Raw genomic sequence first — 20,310 nt, forward strand, 5'->3', positions numbered from 1 at the left:
TGCATATGATCTACATATAATATATGCATCAGTTGATACAGCTTGGAGCCAATTAATTAAGTGGTGTAGTGAACGTATTTTTACAGCTAATTTAATATTGCTCGAATTGCCTATTCGTAGGGGTGTTCATCCGGCTTTTGATCCGAGAATCCGGATATACCCGGACCGGAACCCGGGTTTCAAACTCGGGCCGGAAGCCAGACTGGGTTGGTCTGGGACAAACCCGGGCCAAAACTCAGGTGGATCTGGATTTTCGAAACCTGAAAATCCGAGTTCCGAGTTGTATCTGGATTTTTTTTTTCTTTCAACTTTGTGTTTTTTTCTTTCAACTTTCCCAACAACCAAACAGATTCATTAATTTTTGAGCATGGATGAGTACATACAGAGAGTGAAAAGGACGAAGTAAAAAAATTTAAATTTTTTTCCTTCAACTTTCCCAACAACCAAACAGATTCATTAAAATAGAGAATTAACGAATCAATAAACAAGTCGATACCCAATACTGATTAAAAAAAAAAAAAAAGTTTCCAAACATTCCAAAAACCACATGGCCACTAGCAAACAGATGGTCAAAGCATCCATCCACCACCGCATAACCCATCTCAACGGTAAATAGTTTACACACCCAATGACCTTGTACTTACGCACAGAAACATAGTTACAAGGGGAGAGAAAGAGAGACAGAGACAGAGAGAGAACCGGAACAACAACCTAGAGGCAAAGGTCGACGACGAAGGAGATGCGACGACGGGGTCACGATGGCGGTGGCTAGGGTTTCTCCTTCTCTCGCAGCGGCAGTGCAACAAGAGAGAGAGCGAGAGACTAGAGAGAGAGAGATAAGTGTGTCAGGGGGTTTACAATCAATAGTTTTTTTTTTAAAAGACTCGGGTACCAGGTCCCTAACCCGTACTCGGACCGTGTTGGTCCGAGTTTTGCAATCAGGATTTCAGATCCGTTTTGATCCGAGCCAGAACCCAGAATCGGGATCCGATTTTTTGGATTCCAGACTGGGCTGGAAAAAAAATCTGGTCCAAATAAATAGTGCTACCAATATGTATGTAGGACTAGACGGGATGATTAAAAACCAAACAAGCAGCTAGTTTATTATGGTAGCCTAAAAAAGATGCTCTACTTTTGTATATACATACCCATGCATTAATTTCCTTATTTTAATGTTTTTATAGCATATATAGGGGTCATATATATATAAATATATATATATATACACACATACAAGAGGTGTCAAAATGAAAGACCAACTGGAAGGTGACAATCAAATTATTATAGATGTTATAAAAAATGAAGCTCCCTTACCAATATGACAAATAACTCTAATCATAGATCACATTTGTCAAAATCTTCACTCTCAACAAGATTGGAGAGTAACTATAATTCATAGGTCACAAAATTGATGTGCACACTCTGTGACAAAATGGGCAACGATTAATTTTATTTCTGGTTACATACCCCTTGATGTCATTCTTAGATGTATCTTATATATTGATAGTGACAAAGTCCCTCGTTGAACTTTATGAATCTTTTAATTTAGTTTTCAATATAATTTATACTTGTTGAGGAAAAAAAAAGATCTAGCTGTTAAATGTGTCACATGATCACCTACTTTTCATCAATCTTAACAATTAAAATTAAATTAACAAGGGTCTAATCAAGTGTTTGTTTTTTAATATTTTGAAGTTTTAGACTGTGTTTGAATATTGAGCTGAGTTCAATTTTTTATGAATAATAGTGAGTTGAATAGTAGAAGAAGTTATGTGTAGCTTATTTAAATTAAGTTTAAAATGTGTTTATATATTAAGATGAATTTGATACTTTTTATAGGAATTTAAAAAAAATTGTGGATCCTATATATAAATATGTGTTAAGTTAAAAAAAATTATAAATCTTATTTATAAAAAAATTTTAAATTAAAATAAGTTTAATAATTAAATAATTAAATATTAAATTCAACTTAAAATTAAATTGAATTTAACTGAATGCAACTGACACTTGTAATTGAACGCAGCATAATATGTTATAAGTTTTGATAGTGATGCATGCATGCAGAAGTTGTTATCATCAAACTTTCAGGCCATTTATACTGATTGTGACATGTCAAGATCATGGAAAAACACACTCCCAATATTGAAACTAAAAGGCAACTAATAATATATTAATCGACCATGTTATTAAACAGTACTCATACTGTACGCGAGATTGTGCAGTACTACTCGTGTGTATTTAGCTAGCTAATATATAGCTAGGCACGTAATTAGTTAGGATGTATTTATTGGCCAATGTAAGTTGTTACTGGGTCACATCTTGCTAGCTAGCTAGGGATCCTAATAGATTAGATACCTAATAATAATAATAATAAAAAAAAACCAATATTAAGCCTCCTCCTCCCATTGGCCTAATTTAGTTAATTAATTAAGCAGCATCTCTCTTCCATGCGCCAGTAGTACTCTCTCTTTTTTCACCAAAAAAAAAAAAAGCTTAAATAACGGATGGAACATGAGCTGACACGGCTACCATCTTTGTGTTTTGTCAACCAATTCTTCTAGATACAAGCAATCTTATATATCGATTGTACATAATTATTGCATGATTTATTATATTAAAAAAAAATATCAAATCCCCTTCGTCATCCCCAAAATATGTCCATTGTGCTTACCGTACTTGTTTTCTCAGCCCCTGAATAGCTCCCCCACTGCATCCGCAGTTGCACCTCCTCTTAAAGCTTCTCCTCCGTTGCCACTGCCGCATTAGTTGCTGCGTCTGCTATTGCATCTGCCGCTGCCATAGTTGCGACATCCAAAAACCTAGAACACCCGTTTCTCTAATATGCACTGAATTCCCTCATATTCTCCATAGTTGTGCCATTCTCGATTATGTCTTTATGCAGGGGTTTATGCTAATGAAAATGGCCTAAAAGAATCTTTGGGTGAGAAATACGAGAAATTATCCACCTATGAGTTCAAGGAAAACAATGAGTTTAATGAAGATCTTATTGATAACGATATAGACATGACAGTTAGACTTCAAATAGTCTATAGCAAATTCAGTATCTGCTCTGTACGTAGTGCTTTTGAACATTCAGTAGGGAGCAGACTCCAAAAGTTTGGTGGATCGGATAATAAAGAATTGCTTCAAAGGTAAATCATCCTATGACTTAATAGTTTCTTTCCATACCAATGGTAAGTATCTGTTGAATATTATATTTCAAAGAATGAATGACTGGAAATTGTTAAGAACTTTCATAATTGGAGGCCATTTTATGAAGGGATATCACATCTCTCTCTCATTTTCTACATTTCGTGATGTATTTATAATTGTCGGGTGCTCTAATTTCACCATAGGAAGTGTTTTCAAAATTTTTCCAAAAACCATATCCCCTTCGTCTTTCCCAAAAGAGAAAAACTTGCAGTCGGATAAGTTTAAAACTCATTTTCACACATGTCAATCACATCTTGCCACGTATGCTATTCACAAAAAGACTTCATGCATCTCACCACACCCGAATACCTCTCATATATTTCCTTCAAATACGTAAAACTTCATTTCTTCCATTCTCACTGCACTGCATCAAATCAACCCAAGACCCCATCTCGCTGCACTGCACCTTCCCATAAGAAAACCCACCTTCTCAACAGAAAACCCAATGTCCTCTCTGTTCTCTCCCTCTCCCTTCCTCAAGCCATCAACCCAGACGGACACTCTGTTCTCTCCCTCCCTCAAAGAGTCGGACCAATGAAAGATGACCAATGACTTAATAACCGGACCAATGACTTAGATTTTTATTATTGAGATTATAATTTTAGACCTATGTTCATATTTGTTATTGTATGGTTTGTAATATTGATTTTATTATATATATATGTTAAAATTTGAAAAATATTAATATATATTTTTAAAAATATTGTGGCTACTAATAAATATAAATTTTTATTTTTATTTAAAATTATGTTAATTAGGTCAAATGAGTTATGCGTGTTAGTTCATCCATTTATATGAAACGAGTTTAAATTGATGGTGTAGTGTTAATTTATTTTTAATTAATTATTAAATGGGTTAAAACGAGTGATACGACATGACCCGTTATCTAAATAGATTGGATTAGAATTTGAAAGTTTGACACGTTTAGTTAAACAAATCGAGTTTAGATTGTCCTATATAATTAAATATTTATGACTTGGCACGATATAAATACGATCTTAAAACACGATTTATCACCCCTAATTTAGAGATATGGACAGTGGAAACCGACTTTTTGAAATGACACCCAACAGACAAAATTTTTGTTTCTTTGTTGTATGTGTGTTTGCTATCATTTTGAATTGTGGGCATATATTTTGTTTGCAATCAAAAGTTCTCCATGCGTTGCTTAACAAAACAAAAAATAGTCTCCTCAATGTTCAGACGAAGACCCGGTAAACGCATACCTTTATCATCGGACAAGTGAGGAGCTGAGCTTCCTGGAAGTTTACACTTTACAGTACCCGGAATCATTTACTTTTCTAAAACAAAAGACTAGAGAGAATTTTAATTTTTAGCTATAACCATCGTATCAAAATGGCCTTTACTCCCTTTCAATGACAGAAAATTCCTGTCCTTTCTTTATTTTTTGGCTGAGCAATAGAAAATTCCAACTTGGTATGGCTGGATGGTAAGAAACTGTCACGATTCTGAGTTGTGACTGATAAACATTCAAGTAGACTTGCCAGTCATCCCCAAAAATTAGAAAAAAAAAAAAAAAAGAAAAAAAATTCATAAAAAATCAGACTTGCTAGTTTCGTGTCTTGCGCGAAACTTTCACGGGAAGATCGCAGGTATGCGACAGTTTTTCAGATATCTTATGTTTTTGGCGGCGATTTTAAGCAACCAACCAATTATAACATCATAGGAATTATAAAAAAAAAAAAAAAAGTTTTTACTGTTAAACCTAACAGCTGCCGATATAATCAATATAAGCCTATAATATTATCACTTAGCCCTTGAAACATATAATATAAGCTATAATTCTTCTATTCATTAAAAGAATGAGTAAAAGGTAGAAAGGTAACAATTAACATATCTCGCTGTGGTGTAAGGCCAAGTTTTAAGACTTGCCGACCCCCTTCCCAACAAAGCCGAGTCCCTAGACTCGCCATAAAGTCGAGTTTCTAGACTCGCTGCGGGGTAAGGCCAAGTCCCTAGGCGTTCTGACCCCCCATCCAACACAGCTAAGTTCCTAGACTTGCCACGAACTCGTGTCTCTAGATTCATTGTGGGGTAAGGCCAAGTTCGTAGACATGCCGACCCCCCATCCATCAAAGCCGAGTTCCTAAACTCGCAACGAAGTCGAGTGCCTAGACTCGTTGTGGTGTAAGGCCAAGTCTATAAACTCATCGATCCCCCGTCCAACAAAGTTGAGTCCGTAGACTCACCGTGGGGTCGAGGCCGGGCATCAGATCCCGAGCCCTCATCCAAGCCTCGGGACCAAAGAAGTCAAGTCCCTAGACTCACTGCTGGGTAAGGTTAAGTCCCACGACTCGCCGACCCTTCGTCCAACAAAGCCGAGTCTTTAGACTCACCACGAAGTCGAGTCCCTAGTCTCGTTGCGGGGAAAGACCAGGTCCTTAGGCAAAGAAGCTGAGTTTTGAAGCTCGTGGGGTCGAGCTTCGAAATTCAAGGTAAGGACAAAAGACAATAAGTAAAGTACAAGCAGTCGAAAAAAACACATTCTCATTTCATTAATTAACAAAGTACCACCCTTACAGAAACAAAAGCAAAACAAGTGCTATACAAAGGTCCTACAAAAACAAAAAAGGCCCGAGCCCATCATTGGGGAGGAGGAGGTGGAGGAGCACTAGGGTGGTATGAAGGATACTCTGGCCTCCGGAAGTTCTTGACGTAAGCTTGCGCTTGGGAGTTCAGAGGAAGGGAGGCAAAGGACAGAGCGTGTAGGTTCAACCCTAGGTTCTGAAATAGGTGTTCGTGCATTCGTACGAGACCTTCTTGATAGTCGTAAGACCAGGCCATGTCCTAGATAGCGTTGGCCTTCACGATCTAGGATTTGATTTCCCTAGACTGCTGGCAACGTTATCCAATTGAGACTTCAAACCGACGATCTCCATGTTGCGGGCTAGGAGGTCAATGTTCTTCTGGGTCCCTGATTGTGAGAGTTCATTGATGCGTGCCTTCGCCTGTCGCAGTTGCCCTTAGATGCTAGGCCTCCTGGGTGAGTTTGAAGTGCCTGGACAGCAGTTTCAAGCACTGCCCGGTGACCGAGGCCCGATACCGCTGAGACTTCTCAAACTTCTTCTCCCGAGTAGCCTCCAGTTCCGCCTCCAAAGCGAACAAGTTCCGCTAGGCCTCGACGCGGGCCTCTTCAAGGCATTTGTTCGCTGACGACCACCAGCGGATGTTTTCCTCAACATCACGTGGTAGGTCTTTCAGAACCTTCTTCTTCTGCTAACACCTGGCAGCGACTGTCTCCAAGAGTTGGTTCTGCTCCTTCATGTACTCCACCTCGTTGATTAACCCTCTACACTTATTCTTGAGGTCCTTGATCTTCTAGGTCGCCTGCTTCATCTTGAAGTACTCGAAGTAGTCCAACGTCTCGTGATCTCAGTTGGCTTCCTCTAGCTCCCCCAGCGCCTCCCCAATCGTTGCTGCCAACTAATCTGCGGCCTGAAAGTAAAAGAGTAGTTAGAGGTGTCAAGGTAAGGGGCCGAGATGGCTCAACAACATAAGCAGAGTGAGGGAAGGGCCTACTTGGATGAAGAAGGGTCATAACATTTGGGCTGCCCGCTCGGTGGTCGCAGCACGGGCCTTGTACAGGTTCGAGGCTGAGGCCGGCCTCCCCTTGACTCGACAGAGGAGGAAGAGCCAGCTACTGCAAGCTGCCAACGACCTCAAACTCTCGCTCCAGGGTCTAGGTGCAACTGGGACGGAGTCTTAGAGTCATCGTCATCGCATAACTCCACGACGAAGGGAGATTCTGGGAACCTCCCTCATGATCAGTCCCGTTGGACTCGGCAAGGAAAGGAGGGACTTCTTCTCGTCTTTCTTCCTCTCCTTCCCTTTCTTCTTCTTCTTCTTCTTCTTTTTCTTCTTCTTTTTCCTCTTCTTCTCCTTTTCCTTATCCTGCGTGGAAGAAGAATTGGAGATGCCCTCGAGCTAATTTCTTTCCCCCTTTCTCCTTCTTCGCTTGCTACCTCGGAGGGACTCAGCTCTTTTTCTCGATGCCTAGTCTTCGGGGTCGTCTCGAGAACCTCGCGGACTGTCTCCTCCTCAGAGTGTCTTCGAAAGACATGAACGGCTCAAACGTGCTGGGCTCGCATGGGGGGATGCGTGAAGGAACTGAAGAAAGCTGCCTGGAGGTCACATTCGTCCACCTCTTCCTCATAAGGGAACAACGGTCAGGGAAGGACCCAGCAGAAGCAGGACGGTGGCCCATCAAAGAGGAATAAGGCCCGAAGGTGGAGTGCGAACCACTTGGAAACGAGGTGCTCCTCCCCCATGTTGAAGGAACTAGAATCTCTGGGCACATGAATTCCTGCTGCCCCGGTTCACGAGTTTCTTGAGCCCAGGGCGATTCGACATGGCTCCCCGACTCCCAAGCATGACCCCTAAAAGAGGAGGAGCATTTGGCCTCACTACCCGATTTCTTTCGGGGCGGATTGTGACGCACATTTGGCCATTTTCCCTGGCCGTCAAAGGAGCTTGAGGCACTCTTCCGCCCCTAAGGTGAAGGAACTTCGCCTAAGAAGTTCCTGCCAACCACGTACGATCGTTTGGGCATTGACAAGTAGCGTCGAATGTCTCATCAGAAAGGGCCAGGTCGGTCTGCGACTCCTTAGGATGAGTCCTCACCCAAGCCATCACTATTTCTAGGTGGGCCTCGTCCCTCTGGTTTAGTGTGAGTCCCAGACTATGAAGAAGGTAGAAACCCTCGGACCACTTGGACAGGATATTCCTTGTGTGCTTCCTCCCCCTCGGAGAATTCCCAGTCTGAGCCCGCCATAAATAAGTACTTCCGGGACCACTCATTGATGCTCGAATGGCGATGTTCGAGTGAAGTGATCTTTCGACTGGGAGTTCGAGCCGGGAAACTACATATGCTCCCCAGCTGGCGGGTGATACGGTACACCACCAAGAATTCCCGAGCTGTCAAATCAGGGTACTCCTCGACAATTCCACTAAGAGCCCTCTAGTAGATGACACAGCTGGACACTAGGAGTCGCCAAGCGTTGGGGTGGAGCTGAGCTGGGGCCAGCCCGAGGTAGTTGAGAGCCTCGCGAACGGGGCGACAAAACGGGAGGTGAAGACCATTTGCAAACATCAATGGGAAGAGGGCCACTCGAGACGCTGTGCAGTCAGGGTTCACCGTGTGCTCAATCCCTCAAGGAATCTCTAGAACAACGGAGGAAGGGATGTCGTATTTGGCTTGGAACGCCCTAAGATCCACACCGGTGACCGATGAAACCCAGTGTTTCCTCGACGGTATTGGAAGGTGCTTTGAGGGCAATGACCACGAAGGCTGCAACATGAAAAAGACGAAGGGGCTCTGTGAGAAGGGAAGATGAAGTCGTGGCTTGGAAGAGGAAGGCTTGGAAGAAGAAGGTTGCATTGTGGAGAAGACAAAGGGGCTCTATGAGGAGGGAAGTAGAAGGCTGGGGAAGGGAGGAAGACACGACAGCAGGGGAACCAGTTGAGAGAAGGGAGAAGCTCGAGGAAGGCAAAAATGGAGGAAGTGGGAGGCATAATGGGGCTTTATATAGACGAGGAAGGGAGGAAAGAGCAAGGAAAACGCCTCGGGAAACACTTCGTTTGGTAGTAATGACGCCAGCAAAATGCCTCGCGAATCCCAAACGACAAGGTCGACACGGGTGGGAGCCAGTGTGTCTCGTCAGCCGTTGGAGGAAGGCAGGGCCACGGGAAATGAGGAAAGGCATTTATTGAACGAATAGGTGGCCTTGGGAACACAAATCAACATGAGCCAAATGGGTGGCCTCGATAACTCAACTAACAGGGGGCTCATTGAAGACAGAAGGAGAACGAGCCTAGGGAACCAAGGAGACGCAGAACGAACAGGCAACCTCGAGAACTCAACTGACGGGAGGCTCATTGGAGACAGAAGGCGGACGGGCCCTAGGAACCAAGGAGATGCAGAACAAACAAGTGACCTGGAGAAATTGATGGGCGACACCATTATTGGGAGGTACACTGAATTCTCACCACATTTCTGTGAAATGTATTTGCGGGGTACTGTAAGGGGGGGCCTTCTGAGAGAGAGAGAGAGAGATAGGCGCAGGCCCAAAGAGATCAATCCGTGTAGAGCCTAGGCCCCCTGAGGCCAAAAACCAAAGCAGGCTTGAAGCCCAGATCGGGAATCATGTACCGAGCCCACGGCCACAAGCCCATCCAGAAAGGCTTTGGCACCGAACTCGACCACGCCAAGAAGCCCACCATAAAGGAGTGATTGCTTGGGGACCCAGTGAACTGTCGAGCCCTGCCAAAAGGTATGTTGCAGACCGTCGCCGCTGGATGCAAATAGTTAGGCATGTCCGATCGCGGGCATGCCTGGCCCAAGACACATTGCATTCATTGCATGCCAGGGAACCCAGCATGCAATGATGTGTTGGCAAAGGTATCGTAGGACGGCTCGACCATGGTAGGAGAGTGGTAGCAAGCATGACCCAGGCATGACCTGACACACCACGATGTCTCTCGACAGTCTAAGCCGCGGCCTAACATATTGTCACCACAGGGGTGGTACTGGTTTGACCCAGACACGAACTGACACCCCACGATCTCCCTTGGCAATCAAGTCCAAACCAAGTATAAATAACAGCCATCCCTCCCATGGGAAGGCTCTCAGAACCTTTACTATTTTTCAGTTTACTTAACCATCTTCATCACCCAACTATTTTCTACTGACTTTGGCATCAGAGTGACCCCGAACGTCACTGGAGCCTCTTCTCCCTCTCAGCTGCAAGTCCAATGAGTTTGGTTGCTGTGGAGCTGATCGGGCTGTGAAACACTACATCAACACATATGATCGAATATTTATGCTAATGGATGGTCGCATGGACCACTGCAGTAAAAAAAACAAAAAATGGTTTGTTAAAATAGCTTGATCATGTTTTTATCCTGAAAGAAAGATATTTACATATAATTAAATAGAGTAGATGATCATGTATCTTGTTTCTGTAATCTCCTGTAGATCATCTGCATGTATTAAAATTAAAGAGGTTAATTTGGAAGATAATTAAAAAGTAAATTCGATCCGAATTGCACGGGATGGCATTCATCGATTGACTTTATAAGACATGATGCAGAATAATAAGGTACTTAGCCGTAGGGCTGGGGAGGGAATTAGGTGCATGCAGGTGGTTAATAGGGACAAGCACGATGACTAATACTCGCTACTACTCATACTTATTACCATCAACTTGATCTTATTAAAAAATATATATATATATATATATCCTTCTAATACTTAAAAGCATGTATAAGATCTACAGTAATGAATAGTTCTTAATAGTTATCTCTGTCCAGACTCCAGCGTCCTCTTTTTATTTTCTCGTTGGCTTCTATGAAATTTCTTTCTTTTTAGTCAGGATTTTACTCTTCTTCGTTGAGTTAGAAACATTTTAGCATTGATCTTTTTCGTGGTGCGACAGTTAAAATATATGGCCTCTTCATACAAGAGATGAAATACGACGTCTCTTGCTTTTCCACCATCTGCAGAACAATTTTTAGAATCAGCTGGAGGAAGAAAAAAAAATTCCGTGCTGTTTGAGATTTGTTCTCACCGTTGGTATGCAATTCTCTTCAATCTCTGTTTTGTTTTTTCGATTTATTTTCGCATCTCTTTTTTTTTTCTTCTTTCATTTTTTTTCTTATTCGAAGACAAAGAGGGGGAGGGAAGTGCCGTGAGAAATGAGTTTCTGGGTGCAAATCGCAGTGTGCGACGGAGAGGGAAAGGGAACTTCGTGGTGGCTGGGTCCGCTAGAGGTTGTCGTCGGTGTCAACTGGTGGAGGTGCGGTGGCCTGGGTGGCTGCCTACGACCGCGGAACTGCACACAAATGGGTCATACCCATTTCGGTTCGGTTTCCGTGGGGGAGAGGGAGGGCTGCGCGTGGGGGACTTCGATGGTGGCTGGGTTGGTCGTCGGCTTGAGGGGGACTCGTCCGTGGTGGTCGTGAGGTTCGGTGGCCGCGTACGGCGGCGCAATATGAGATAAATGGGAGAAACCCATTTCGGTTCTGTTTCCGCGAGGGAGAGCGACGGCTGCACGTGGGGGACATTGGTGATGCCAGGGTTGCTCGTCGGCGTGAGGCGAACACGCCGGTAGTGGCGGTGATGATGGCCGAGGCTTGGCGGCGCCGGGCTGCGCTGGAGGAGAACTGGCCGTGCGGAAGAATCGCATAGAAGAGAGAGAAAAATTAGGAAAAATTTTTTTTTCTACAAAATTACTATAAAATCACTTAAAAATATATATATGTTCCTATATTTTACAATTTTTCATCTGAAAAAGATTAAATAATAGTAAATTTTTTTTTTTTTTTTACAACTTTACTTTTGTCCTTACTATAATATTACATTGTTTAATTTTTTACATAGGTTGAGCTCCGTGACGTTGAAAGTGGAAACAAAATATTCCAACGACTAGCTACTTATGAGAGTGTTAAAAGTATGGATCCTTTAACTTTTTTATTTCGTATTGTGAATTAATAACTCAAAATTATCAATTATCATTGTTGGAATATTAATGGTTGATGCTTGAAGATCATACACATTTCTTACTTGTCTTAAATAATCTAATCTGCTTCTCTGATTTTAAGATCTTTTAAATCAATTATTTAATGTTAACACTTGAAGAGATAGTAGATAGTTGAATATTAGCTCTATAATTGTTTTGCATGGACTTTGAGCTATTTTTAACTCATAAAAGATTCAAATATGAATTCTAAAAGAGGATCTACCACATTTATCTTCTCAAAAAAAAAAAAAAAAAACCATCTCATGTCACATTTACATCCAAACATATGCTAAGATAAATCATATAAATGCAAGATGATATTTGTTATAACTTATATTGAACCCACAGGTATATACCCGTGATACCACATCTAAAACTATAATTCCGAATTAATCTAAAAATAATACTATATTTTAATTAATGAATTACCATTGCTTAAAACATTCACTAGCGATATTTTATTTAATTAGTTCCACTTGTCTTAGTTGATTTTACACTATAATTTTGCTTCTTTTATAATTCCAAAATAAACAGAATAGGTTTGCCATTTGAAAAATAACATCAATACTTACAGTGTTACCAATATAATTATACATAACCAATTATTGAAATGTTGAAATTTTAAAAATTGAAATTTGAATTAAAGAGTTTGATAAAATAGAGTAATACTCAATAAAAATAATATTGTGCATAAAGTTGTACTCTAAAACATGCTTGAAAAAAAAATGAAATAAAAATTTTGTGAATAGTAGTAAGAAAGTTTGTAAATAGTAGAGAAGTAGTTTTGGATTAAGTAATTATTGGATTTTCTGAAATGAGACATAACAGTTGAATAAAAAATATTATAAAATTAAAATATTTTTAAAATATAATTTTGTAATTATACCTCTTTTACTATTATTTTACTACTAAGCAATTTTTTTTTTCCTTCTGCTATTTATATTTGGATTATATGTTATATCTTATTAGTTATGTATGCATGTTTATCAAAAAATTTTTTTTTACAAAATTGCTATAAAATTTCTGATAAAATTTTATCAAAAAAATTATTTCTGTATGTATATAATTTTACTACAAAATTACTATAAAAATTTTGTAAAATTTTTTTTACAAGATTACTATAAAACTTTTTTACAAAATTACTATAATTTTTTTAAGATGTTTCCAAACATGTGTCAAATATAGTTGCTTTATCTTAAAGTTGTAGAGAACATATTTCAATTGGTGAGGTTTCCTACCATGTTTCAAATACCAATTTCTAATTAGAGAACATATTGCTATTTGATTAGTAATTTCTAATTAGAATTAGTTATATTATCTTTATAGACCTTATTATTAAATTCTGTTCTTCTATACTAGATGTCTATATTTTAGAATAATCTAATACAGAGTAAACATGTATCGCACGTAACTTTACTGCTAGTATATATATAAACATACATTATTTTTTATAATATTTTATATAATAATATTTTAAAAATAGTAATATTTTTATAAAATATCTTATATATTTAATATTATTTTATAAAAGTATTTTTATTTTATAATATATATTGTGTGGACATGCCATTAATTCTGTCAACTAACTTTTCAGTTTGGTCCTTTTCTTTCACGTCCATCAAAAAAATATCATCTAGAGGCATCCCCATTATTGCGGTCCCTCCCCCCTCCCCTCTTTTATTTTTTATTTTTGTTTTATCAACAAACGGGATATGAGTTTAGTACTAAAATTAGTATGAGTTTTATAATGTATAAGTAAATTTGTGTATTAATCTATATATTAATATTATTGTCTTTATATATTAAATTTAAATTAATATTATTTTTAATAAAATTTATTTTCTAACTAATCATATTAAATAAATATGTATATTAATATCCAGAATCGCTTACAATTAAATTTTTTCAATTAGTATTAGTGTTGGAAAATAGATCGTGGGTTTTTTTTTTTTTGGTTAAAATTTACCATAGTACTGTTTTTGGAAGCTGCCATGCATGCATAGTACTTACTACTCGATCGAGTAATATCCTAAATTAGTCCATGCACGACTGCAAGTTATAAAGCGCTTAATTTGGGTTATTTGCATGCACGCCTTTGGTGGGGAACATGAGCTTCTGATACTTAATGGTTGTTTTATGGACAATTAATATGTGTTTACTTTTGGTTTCGACTCATCGAGGAATGATGTATCCATGCACGTTGAATTTATATATACAGGTAATTTATTGCCTTGCATGAAAGGGAGATTCTCATTTAGTCATTAATAAAAAATCTAGCCAAGTTGTATGGTTTTGGGTCCAGGATGCCCCAGGAAGTGATGATTTGGAAGCTAGCCAGCTAGCTAGCAATCGAAGCGGCGGAGGCTATATATATATATATATATATATATATACACCTTCCGCCCGACGCTTATTTCATAGTATTAAAAATAAGATTAATAAACATATGCTAGACTGACAATTAATATTGCATGATGATATTGTACTGCATGCCGGCAGACAGACACAGAATTGACAGAGTCTCATTCATGACAAGCTGGGGCATGCAAATTTCTGGTTACGTACGTAGCTATAGCTGATGATCAAGCATTTTAAGTACACCTTTAACTGTAGCAAAGTGCATGCAGCATGCTTTTGCTTGATTTCTTTCGTTTTGATTTTATGAAACTATTTAGCTAAGAGAAATATATATATGTGATGCTATATATTTTCTAAGAAAAATACTATCTATAAGAGTACTTTTTAATTGCTTTTTTACAAACTATATTTGTCTAGCTTAATTATACAAGTCCCAGGCAGCAATTTGATGACTTGATCAACTTTATTATAAGTCTCTAATTGAAAATATTATATAGTACTTCACCTTTTAGAATGTGCCCAACATGATGATGTGCCATAGAAGAGTGTAACCGATATGGAAACCTAACCGACCGTATCATGACGAGATTCGAATCTATGAACATAAGTCCGATTGTGATATTCGCACTGGATGGGCACTATCAACTTCCAAATTATCGTACTCAAGAAGATAACATCCCAAACTAGGTGCTAAAAATCGTATCTATAGGGAAGTTTTAGCATATTGGGTCTCCTCAACCTTTTAAATAACCCACAAGGGATGTATCATTGAGATTATATAGATTCATTAGCAATTGCAAGAGCATAACTCTTCGTTGACTTAAAGGTCAGAGGTATCCCTTAATGGTTATCCTGATCAGTCTTCATTTTCTGGTTTTAGGTCGTTCGGGCATGTCGTAGACATACTGAGAATTATTGCATCAACATGTTGTTTAAATTAATCACGTCATTCCATGAAGAGATTTGCTTTATCGATGACTGTCAATGACTGACCTTTATATATGCATGTTCAAATTTCACAAACTGGACTTGTTGCATGCTCGTGATTCATTGTGAATATCAAAATGGACCAAATTAACAAGGGATGTTTGGAAAAGTTTTTTAAGATCTCATTTCATCTCATTTCCTTCTTAAATATTATTCAAATATAAACACTTTCAAACTAATTATTACAATCTTTTCAAACTAATCATTACAACTTTCCAAACTTTCAACTAAAAATTAAAAAACAATTCAATCTTTTCAAATTCCAAAATAAAAATAATATTTTAATATTTTTTATTCAACTTTTTCTCTCTTATTTTTTAAAAATCAATAAATATTTAACTTAAACTATTTTACTATATATTATTCACAAAGAGAAAACCTTCCCTCAGGCGTAACCTTTCTTCTCTCAAAAACGGCATCCAATGAAAATATGCCATGTAGACACTCCATTTTCAAATCTTGTAGCCGCATTGCAAAGAAACTTCCCATTTTCCATCTCCCTCTCTCTCTGTCTCTCTCTCTATGTGGAACCACTCCCTCCCTTGAGCACTAGCCCCACCCACTCCTGAAAGTCCCATTGAGCCCGAGCCTCACCACTCCCTCCCTCCTGTCGAGCCCTAGCCCCACCCCTACCTCCCTCCCGTCTCTCTCTGTACTCTTTCTCTCCCACATGTGAATCCATTCCATTGTTCCTAGCTTCCCAAAAAAGCTTGCAATTTGATCTATATCCCTTAGAGGATGAACGTACAACTAGAGAGAAAATGGCCACTCGGACTGGTAATGGCTTTTAATTTTCATTGTCCCTCAAAAAATCATGTCTGATGATTCTTCAACGCTTCAGAAGATAACTTTAAATAAAACAACCCTTTGATCAACCTAGCAGACAAAACTAAATAAAACAACCAAAGAACAGAACAATGCTCTGTTTGGTCGCCAAGAAAATGGTGAGAAATAAAAGGAGAGAAAGAAAATCCAATATTCTAAACTTTTAATTTTCACCACGTAAAGCTCCAGCATATTTGTCATGGCTGAGGAGACAAATGTGAAGTGTTGCGGAGTGAAAGGGATTTCAATGAAATGAATATATTCTTTGTTTTTCTAACATATTTAATTTTGCTATCCCCTGTAATATGATTCATGGGATTTAGATGTAGATTGCTGACGTGTTTAATTTTTATTTGTTGTTGTTTAAGGATTGAGAACGGCGTAACCGTCCAGAAGAGGGCCTGATTCACAAAATCTTCATCTCATTTCATTCCCCCAGCTTCCCCTAAGGCATTTAGAAAGAGGGATCAACCTATATAGCTCTTATCTTGAGCAGTACCCCCACTAGGTCCTATAATGCAGTTCGATTAATTTTGGGCGCAGCTAAAACTAGTTTCTAAAGGATGTGTAGATCGATCAGTCTACAGAAAGCTGATTGAGAAAAGCATGTGTACAATGCCCTTTTGAGCTACTTACATACAAAGTTCTATATATCATAGAGTGCGGACCGATATCCTTGGCAGCCAAACATGTATAAATATATAAGATATATTAGAGAGAGAGAAAGAGAGAGATAAAAGACGAAAAGCTGTATGTTATTGATGATCATATCATAATGCATTGCATTATTAGCTAGCTACGTGCAAATTATATCGATCATTTGTTCACTGTAGCGGTACTCCTGCATTATATAATGTCACCTTTGTTTTTCCAAATAATAAACAATAATTTTTCTATCCACCTCCTTATCATTATTAAATGATCGTAGCCACGTACGGGTCCTCCAACTTACTAATTAAATGAACTATTATATATAATTAATGGCGTTCCCTTGAAAAATGGTACAAATTAAACTGTATGATCGATTGATATCGATGTAAATTGAGAAGACCATTTGATAACCAAGATAAGAATTAACAAGCAAAATTACTTGAATAAATACCATAATTTAACGAAAACCTTGACGGGAGAAAATGCCATTCTCTTCCTTTATTTCACATGCATGCCTAAGGTGTGACCCCGTTTTTTATTTGTAATAAAGATTGGTGCAGAATTTAAGTTTGGCACAAAACCAGTTCGGTGGGAGTTGGGTGAGAACAATGGGTTATAATTAAGCATTTCCACATATACTGTACAACGCATCATCCACTGTCACACTTCTTCTTATACAAGAGTCCCATTTGAATTCCCAACTACAAATCCAATTCTACTCTCTCTCTCTCTCTCTCTCTCCCATGGAGCATCTCATTTTAGTACTTTATGTTGTCCCTGTCTTCTATTTCCTGTTCTTGGTTTGGAAGTGGGTAGATGCAAAAAGAGATCAAGAATGTTACATTTTGGACTACCAGTTGTATAAGCCGACCGATGACAGAATGCTAAACACGGAGTTCTGCGGGGAGATCATCAAGAGGACCAAGAATCTTGGTCTCCTTGAGTACCAGTTCCTCCTCAAAGCCATTGTGAGCTCCGGCATTGGGGAGCAAACCTACGCACCAAGAATCATGTTCACCGGCCGGGAAGATAATCCCACATTGCAGGATGGGATCTCGGAGATGGAAGAGTTTTTCTTTGACAGCATTTCAAAGCTGTTGGCCAGGTCAGGAATTTCTCCCTCCCAAATCGATGTTCTTGTGGTTAACGTGTCCATGTTGTCCGTGGTTCCTTCTCTTGCCGCTAGGATCATCAACCGTTACAAACTGAGGGATGACATCAAGGTATTCAACCTCACCGGAATGGGGTGCAGTGCTAGCCTCATTTCCGTTGACATAGTCAGGTACCTTTTCAAGTCGTACAAGAATTTGAACGCTCTGGTCGTGACTTCTGAGTCCTTGAGTCCAAATTGGTATTCAGGAAATGACAGATCAATGATTCTTGCAAACTGTTTGTTCCGGTCTGGAGGCTGTGCAATCCTTTTGACTAACAAAAGGGCCATGAAACACAAAGCCATGTTCAAAGTGAAGTGCCTGGTAAGGACACACAATGGGGCTAGAGATGACTCCTATGGCTGCTGCATACAGAAGGAAGATGAACAGGGGAGGGTAGGGTTTTATCTAGGGAAGACTCTCCCGAAAGCTGCAACTCGGGCTTTTGTGGATAACCTAAGGGTGATATCACCCAAAATATTGCCAATGAGGGAACTGCTTAGGTTTCTGGTTGTGTCCTTTGCCAGGAAAATGAGTCATAGCTCCAACAAGAGTACTGCTGGGGGAACCAAAACTTTGCTGAACTTTAAGACTGGTGTTAATCATTTTTGCATTCACACGGGTGGAAAGGCAGTGATAGATGGCATTGGAGTGAGCCTTGACCTTAGTGAGTATGATCTAGAGCCGGCGAGGATGACACTGCACCGATTTGGTAACACATCGGCGAGTAGCCTTTGGTATGTTTTGGGCTACATGGAAGCCAAGAAAAGGCTGAAGAAAGGTGATACAGTATTGATGATAAGCTTTGGTGCTGGCTTTAAATGCAACAGCTGTATGTTGGAGGTGGTGAGGGATCTGCAGAGCAATGGAAATGTCTGGAATGAGTGCATTGATGTGTACCCACCAGAGTCCTTGACCAACCCTTTCATGGACAAGTACGGCTGGATCAACCAGGAAGATCTAAGCACCTTCAAAATCCCAGATCAGTAAATCAAGATACTTTAAAAAAAAAAACATTCTTAGTTATTGCCATCATCGATTTCTATTTAATAAAACAAAACAAAAAACACTTTCCTTCTGTCATTCTTACTGTTTCAATTATTTTCTGTAATTTATTATAATTAAGAAGGTTCTTTTGTGTAACTTTGAGATGTTTCTTATTGTTGAAATCTCCCGATCGATCGCCGGATCATGCCATGATCTATATCCCACGCTTTTTATCCAAAGCATAATGATATATACAATTTTTTTTTTTTTTTTTTTTAATAACAGACCAAATTCTATTCATTAAAAGAGGACATACAAAGTTGACTTAAAAACAAACTAGTTACAAATGTTAATTGCTTCCCGGTACACTTTCGTGATTGATATGGTCTAGTCTAGACGGCAGATCTCTAAAGATCTAAGTCTAAGAGATAGCACGTACAACTCTATCCATGACAGAGCTAATAGTAACCAGGTGACAAAATCCCATATCCCGACTAAGCGGAATATGGTGCACCAACCCCACCATAAGCACCGCCTAAGCGGAGGGGGGGACCACTCCATTCGGACTAAGGTCTGAATGCACTATTTTTATAGATTTTTATTTTTTAAAAAAGTAAAGATAGGACACGACATAAAATACAATAGAAAAACACTGCAAAAATTGAAAAACAGTGCTTCAAGAGGCTGCTGTGACATGTGCAGCACACGCTCCACTCTAGGAGGAAAACTGACGGTTGATCTTGGAAGTCCTAGACTCACAGACCCGGAAGCGCCGCGCGTGGTGTCTGTAGAGGGCTTCCCGGTAGTGCGTGAGAGCTATGTGCCGAACGTTTTTGAGAACTTCAACCTGCGTGTGCGGGCTACTCGCTACTCTGTTTGGCGCCGCATTTGGTAGTCTTGAAGATCGACGGCTGGGTAACACCATGAAGGGGCGCGTGCTGGCCTATAGTCGCCGAAAAGTTCCAGATCTGCGATTATCCTTTATTTTGCTTAAAAAAATACAAAATGGAGCATTATACAGTACCCCCTCTAGCTGGATCTGTAGTAAAAGTTTAGAGAGAAGAGAGAACGTTTTGCTCTAGAGAGAAGGGAGGCTCTCAAAAGAAAATCGCAAAAGGGTTGGGTGGCTTTTTCGTTAGCCTTAGAAGTGAGTCAATTGATATATACAATTCTAAAATGTATAAATATCATGCAGATATTTTATTAAACAGTATTTTTATAAAAAAAATGTGAAAAATTATTTATTTTTAAGCCCCCTATATTTTTATAAAAAATTTACTTTTATTTGGGCATTTGGAGGTTTTCCGTTACTCTTTTACCAAAATGGCTGTTAGACCTCCAATCATTATAATCTACTTTGCTTTCTTATTTAAGGTTGATAATGGTATGCTTTGTTTCATTTGAATGAAATAGATATTGTAAAAAAAAAAAAAAAAAGTTTGTACTATTCACAACCCTTCCCCCTTAAAATGGCAAAATCATGTAATTTTTATTTTTTTATTTTTTTAACTCTTTATTGATTGCTGATAAACTCATTCACAAACCATCTCATCTCATCTCATCTAATTATTTTAATTTTTTTAAATTTTTACATAAAATAC

General features: G+C 39.0%; 1 protein-coding gene across 1 annotated transcript; it reads left to right on the plus strand.

The window, feature by feature from the left end:
- The first annotated feature begins 17,222 nt into the window (after positions 1-17,222).
- LOC108990973 (3-ketoacyl-CoA synthase 12-like) lies at positions 17,223-18,859 on the plus strand. The gene has a single exon (XM_018965117.2). The coding sequence runs from the start codon at positions 17,315-17,317 to the stop codon at positions 18,710-18,712; it is 1,398 nt and encodes a 465-aa protein (XP_018820662.1). The 5' UTR covers positions 17,223-17,314; the 3' UTR covers positions 18,713-18,859.
- Positions 18,860-20,310: the final 1,451 nt, after the last annotated feature.

The sequence above is a fragment of the Juglans regia genome, chromosome 14, assembly GCF_001411555.2.
Source record: "Juglans regia cultivar Chandler chromosome 14, Walnut 2.0, whole genome shotgun sequence".
Classification (NCBI taxonomy): Eukaryota; Viridiplantae; Streptophyta; class Magnoliopsida; order Fagales; family Juglandaceae; genus Juglans; species Juglans regia.

Excerpts from the sequence above, each read along its gene's own strand:
- LOC108990973 (XM_018965117.2), top strand. The coding sequence starts at position 17,315 with ATGGAGCATCTCATTTTAGTACTTTATGTTGTCCCTGTCTTCTATTTC.